We start from the raw sequence: 6,207 nt of genomic DNA on the forward strand, positions 1-6,207 counted from the left end.
CGCGCACGCTAAATATCGCATTGTGCAAGAAATCCGGCGTTTGTTTGCATAATAACCCCGGCAGTCCAATTCTTTTCACGCCCAATCATAGGTCGTGCAAATAAATTAGATTCTTGAAATATTTATTGAAAATTACACTTTGTGATGACTCACTAAATCCGTAAAAAAACTTAGCCGGCACAACTGATTTAACGCAACAACATAAACCACAAACATACAAAAAAGCCTGTGTAAAATGTACCAAACACGTGACTTCATTATGACTTTTCATAGTCCGTTCAAGCGAGGAATTTTCCGCCATATTTCCTTCGAAATAAAATCACACCATCAGTATCGTCCCTTTCGAGGTCGTAACAGCAGCTGTGTGGAAGGGCCTTAAGTGACCCCCCAGCGAATAAAAAAAGCCCCGCCCCCATAAACAGTAACTCATAACATCCTTACCCAAATAAAGATGACTGTCTATAGATGCCACAAGGTGGCGCCAAAGAACGGCTTTCCTATTCTTCAGAGCTTTGGCACCATCTTGTGGCATTTGAAGTTTTTTTGGAAAGAGCAGAAAACCGAATAGATGTTTTTAGCACATAACAGACGATAATAAAACGATAAACAGAGCAGAAAACCGAATAGATGTTTTCAGCACAAAACAGACGATAATAAAACGATAAACAAAAAAAACAGGGCAACACTGTATTGGAAGGTCAGGTCCAGGTCGTGACGTTTCACACTCGACACCTCTGCGTTATTCTGTTGAAAGCACGTATTTTTCACAACATGCCCGCCAGCAATCCTATTCTTTGATTGCTAAAAAAATGTCGCAGTTTTTTTTTTTTTGCCTTAATCTAAAAATCTCGTCAAGATGCTGGCCACCTTGCTAAAATTGTCTACATTCTCACATGGACAGCTCATGCAAAAATATCACATAGCAAATAGTAATCACGGATGGCTTTAAGTGTCCCTAAATTTATTTTTGACACTTACTAAAAAAAATACGTATTTACTTTTTTTTTTCTAGCACAATAGGTTTTTGAGGTGTGACCTATAAAACGTTGGATTTTACAATGAGTTGTAATTTACAGGAAAAACATCCACCTTTTGCTGAATTTAACCCTTAATTCATACCGTATCACGTATATTATTGCTAGTATATTATGAAAACCTGATTTGGTAGAAAATAACCAAGGGCAGATTCACGATCAGTGCAAAAAAAATAAATAGAGAAGTTTACTTGAATTCAGGAAAGTTACATTTTTAGTGTTTTCTGAATAAAAAAAAAAAAAAGATACGCCATTATTTTAGGATGGCTATGTGGCTACAACTACATTTTCACAGAGTGACACAGCATTCTGCAGTCAGATACATGAATTAGATATGCACCGGAACCAGCATCTGGTGTGACATGTAATTTCCTTGTTTACACTTACTTGGTCACCAACCTGCCTTTGTTCAAAGCTGAAAAATCACTGCAGTGAAACACCTGTCTGACTTCGATCCAAGCGGCATGGGTTCAGTTCCCACCCACTGACGGTGCGAATGTAAGTACAAAATGGTCGTTTGTGTCTATATGTGCCGTGTGATGGACTGGTGACCCCCCCCCCCAGGTGCTCCATGTGACCCTAAACAAGATACCCTCTATAGAAAATGGTGGATGGATTTCATTGCCCCCATTCGACAACATCTAATTGTCAGATAACCCGATTGCTGTGTAAAATCACAATTTCTACACAATCCTGTCATTTCTGGGTTCTAGAAGCTTTTAAGTTCAGCGTATGCAACGTTCAGAAGTCGTCGTCGCTGACAGAAGCCAATGTATTTGTCTGGTGCTCACTGGAAGAGTCCAAGTTGTCACCTCTAGTGGCTTTATCGACACGCAGCGACTCTGAAAATCTTGTTTCCAGGTCGTCAAGCTCTTTGGATTTTCCATCAGCGTGTGACTCAACTCGGTCTTTTAGGAAGTCCTCATGTCTGGCATCAACATCCGCCTCTTCCCGCTCCGTCACGACCGGTTGGTAGTCCTCTTCATCCTTTTCGTCAATATTGCTAACCTGCTCACCTGCGGCTTCTTCCCGATTGTCCACCTTATCCTCCGGCTTTTCAATCGGTATCAGCGGTGAACTTCTTTCAGCAGACCAAAGCGGCGTGGAGCTCAACGTGGGCTCAGGAGATTTGTTGCGTTTGCTCACGTAACTAAAGAGGTTGTTGTCCTCTTCGGGTTTCACCCGCTCCAGGGGCGATTCGGGCATTACCAGAAGGGAATCGAGCAGGTCTTTTTTCCCAAGCTCCTCGCTGTAAGAGGACGGCGTGGAAGGCTCGTCTAGGTTGTTGCGCAGGATGGCCAGGAGGTGGCGCATTTTAGCCTAAAACAACAAAGACCTTGAAACCTTTCCTTGACGTTTTGTTTTTTTCCAAAGGATTATACTACATTTCTGTTACTATAAATCACAACCAGGTTCCCCACCTTGCACCCCATGTATACTCACTTCATCCAGACGATGCAGATTCACATCGATATGTCTCTGTATGACCCGGTTGAGGACCCTTGAAGGAGACACGGACATAGAGTATATCCTGCAGTCTGTTAGCGTCACGTACGCGAGCCAACCTAAAGTGGTTATTAACCCAATAACGAAAAAGTGCTCCCCGTCTGAAAAACGCATGACGTCAAAGCCTAGGTTTCCCCGTCACGAACCCGCACCTCACTGTCTATCAGTCAAAGTTTCCTTTTTTTTATAATGAGACTCCTATATCCATACACCAAAGTTTTTTAAATCAAAACAAAAATAAGTAGTCCACATGGTAGGTTTTGGATTACAGCCCGTCGCAAATGAAATTCCCAAACATACTTAAGGTACGAGTAACAAAAAATTAAGTAATCCCCCCCACATATCTGTACATATTTCCAGTTTTTAAGCTCAGTCTAAGATCTCACAAGATATTGAAATATGAAGACGACCACAGATCAGGAAACTTTACCTGTCAGAGACTGATCCTCTCGACAAGATGTCTTCCGTCACATCGTTAATAAATTCAAGGTACATTAATTCCTCGTCCCTGTCAAAAAAAAGATTATTGTTCTTTCAAAAATATTCGAAATATACAATTGATTTGATAGATTTGGGTGATGGAGACACACTTACTCTGCGTTTGTGGACATGTTTCCCCCCTCGACGGAGAACCTAGAAGAAATTATCCATTTAATAAAGTGCATAGAGTAATGTGTCATTTTGTCCACTTTTTATACCTGGTGGAATAATCGAAAGGATCATAGTCTCGGTTTTTGTTTGCTTGTTGTTTTGAATATGTGCCGGTGTGCTCGTCTTCAACCAACTGCTGATCTTTATTGAGATCCTGGTGCAAAGAGAAATATTCAATATTGTCTTATGTAAGTCTACACAACACTGTTTAAATGTCATTTTTGTGATTTACAAAAGAGACCACAATGTTTCTGTTCTACTATATATGTGACCTATGATCTGTAAAACTCAATTATTTGTTTTTTTTCGAGGAGTAAACTAAAATCAAACTGTGTTTGCACAAGGGTTCACATTCTGTTATAATGAGGGATGTGGCTGTGCTCAGAATTAACCAATCATGTTGAAAGTCTTATTAAAGGGCCGTCAGCTGACATCTGCCAACATTTATTGTGCCTCTGATTAACTCCAAATAAAGTTAAGATGTTCTAGTCGGCTTTTTCCAATTGAAAGTTTTTTTGGGGTCTATTTAACATGAATTTGAATTTGATTAATGATGAAGACAGCCAAATCCGCAGTTATAAAAGGGTGTGCAAACTTTTGAAAAATCACATCATTTATTTTTACTTTTACGGTCTCAAATGTTTATATTCTTTTAAATTACAATGCACATCTTATAGGTCACATCAATGGGGATTTTTTTTTAATGATTTATCTTGGAGTCATTTTTTTAAACAACAACCTGACATTAAAACATGGGTGTGTCGACTTTTAAAATCCACTTTATGCATTTACTTGATCTTAAATCTCTAGTCATGTTCAAAGATTTCAATTGCAAAATTACCTGAGGTGGCTCATCCAACTCCTGTGTGTGCTGCACAGTTTTGGCTCTATACGAAGGAGGTAAAACAACAATATGAATCAATCTTTAGACATAATTGAGGTTGACATTGTGGGAAGTACCGTTTCTCCAATTTAAAGTCGTAGCTATCCAGAACCGGATTGGTGCCTTGCGGCGCTCTGTAGTAGCGATAACTAGACAGGTACGAGCTCTTTTCCGACTTCAGCATTTTAGGCGTGAAAGGTTTGTCTTGGGTGAAGCGCTGCGAATGTTTCTCCAGCAAGTCGCCGCTGTATGTCTTTTGCACAGGATCGCGGAAGGCCTTGAGGAAATTTGGTTCGCCCGAGGAGCAAAGGTAACTCGCCGGTGGCCGCCCAAGGGACGCTGGCTCCTGGCTTCGAAACTTCAGTTCTGCGGCAGAATGTGGGCGTTGATGATGATGATGATTCTTAGAGGTAGCTTTAGTTGAAGAAGAGGGAACTTCCTTTGCGTGAAAGGAGCTGCTAAATCCCGGGCTGGAGTGCATGGAATTTCTTGAGCACAGGTAGGGCCTGCATTCAGAGTGCATGGAACATCGACTCTGAAAAATAAAATAAAAAACATGGTAATTGGGCCGAACCCTGCTGCAAACAGCGAAAGACCATGAGGACATGACATCCGGAAAAGTTGCCGGTTTGTCTTTGGGCCCCCTCATCTCACAGTTACCAAAAAAACAAAAAAAACAAAAATTACAATTACATGTATCAGTATTCAAGTGGCTTACTGGTGCCGAGTAACATGAGACTCTGCTGTTCCTGTGTGAGAGCGAATGTGCTGACTGGGGACGACCGCCTTTCTTTAAACGCTCCTGTCTCATCCGGTCGCTGTCTGTTTACACACGGAACCATTTCAGAATATCTCCTTTGTTAGTATACACTCGATGTAGGTGTTAAGAGTTAAAACGGGAACGTGTTACTTACACTTCACACTCTGCGAAAGGCTTTTGGGTACTGAGGTGTCGACAACAGCTGCAAATAAACACAAGGAAATGTAAATTATTTCACAGCCAGCCAGAGATACAATATCTTACTTTCACCATGATGCAGTGTGACTATTTCTAAAAGCTCACCTTTAGCTGAATAAATTCTTTTGTAGTGAGACATCATGTGATCTTTAATCATAGCCTGGGCCCACTTACTGGAGGAGTGAGGATAAAATGCTGAAAAAGAAATAAGAGTAACAGCTCTCAAAATCAATGTCTTCAAATAGTAATGTCAATGTAAATACTGTCAATCATATCAATACTTACGGCTACTTTTCAATGCGTGCCCTCTAATGTTAAGGCTGGACCCAGGACCAGATAAGACACTCCCTAAAAATAAGAACATGGATAAAAATGAATTAATACTAATAGGACTCAATATAAATACAGTACTAGCTATCCATCTATTTTCTACAAAGCTTGCTTTCATTTGTTTTACTAATCCCCAACGAATGCATGGCACGTATTATTTTGCATTTGAGGTGTACTATTGATTTTATGTGCCTATATGTTCGTGTATTCTATTCAACAAGCATATACATGATAAAAATTATCCAAAAAGTACATTTGTCCAACACACAAAGCTAATGCTAATGCTAAACACCGTTACGTACTTCTTTTCGAGTCCATGTCAACGTATCCCATTTTCACCAGAACAATTCCCAAAAAGAAACGTCCAAACTTCAGTGCATCTGGAAAGTACAACGCTGCTTATTGTCAACATTTTAATCAAGGCGAGGCACTGCATAATGACAACTTGAAGCTAGCTTCTTTTGCCAGTAGCGGAGGATTGCAAAGCTTCACCGTCGCCATGCCGGTTGCTAAGAGTGATGACGTCACTCTGTGACTCACGCATGCGCAAACGAATTACAATGAAGCCGGAAGTTTAAGCCGGGTGACGTCGGACGCAAATTGTCGAACGTTTCTACGATTTTAAACACTTTGTTGAAACGCGATGTTGGATAGCGTCGACAATTGACGTAGGGTCAGATACTTCACTTCACATACACACTTTATGAACATAATATTTTCTAACTAATTTTGATAGGCCCCTTCTGTAACAGCTCCCATATACCTCGAGCACACTACTAAATTTTATATATATATATATATATATATATATATACACATATATATATATATATATATATATATAT

The 6,207-nt window shown here is 40.1% G+C and overlaps 1 protein-coding gene across 1 annotated transcript; it reads right to left on the reverse strand.

Moving 5' to 3' along the window:
- Positions 1–432: 432 nt before the first annotated feature.
- On the reverse strand, positions 433–5,890 carry spata7 (spermatogenesis associated 7). Its single transcript, XM_088314102.1, has 12 exons — positions 5,665–5,890; positions 5,318–5,380; positions 5,138–5,227; positions 4,989–5,036; positions 4,793–4,896; positions 4,152–4,609; positions 4,033–4,078; positions 3,239–3,345; positions 3,135–3,173; positions 2,971–3,048; positions 2,478–2,535; positions 433–2,354 (listed from the first exon to the last, which is right to left on the reverse strand). The coding sequence occupies exons 1-12, from the start codon at positions 5,693–5,695 to the stop codon at positions 1,776–1,778; spliced, it is 1,701 nt and encodes a 566-aa protein (XP_088170228.1). The 5' UTR covers positions 5,696–5,890; the 3' UTR covers positions 433–1,775.
- Positions 5,891–6,207: the final 317 nt, after the last annotated feature.

This window comes from Idiotropiscis lumnitzeri, chromosome 1 (assembly GCF_059441095.1).
Source record: "Idiotropiscis lumnitzeri isolate Australia: NSW breed Sydney's pygmy pipehorse chromosome 1, RoL_Ilum_1.0, whole genome shotgun sequence".
NCBI lineage: Eukaryota > Metazoa > Chordata > Actinopteri > Syngnathiformes > Syngnathidae > Idiotropiscis > Idiotropiscis lumnitzeri.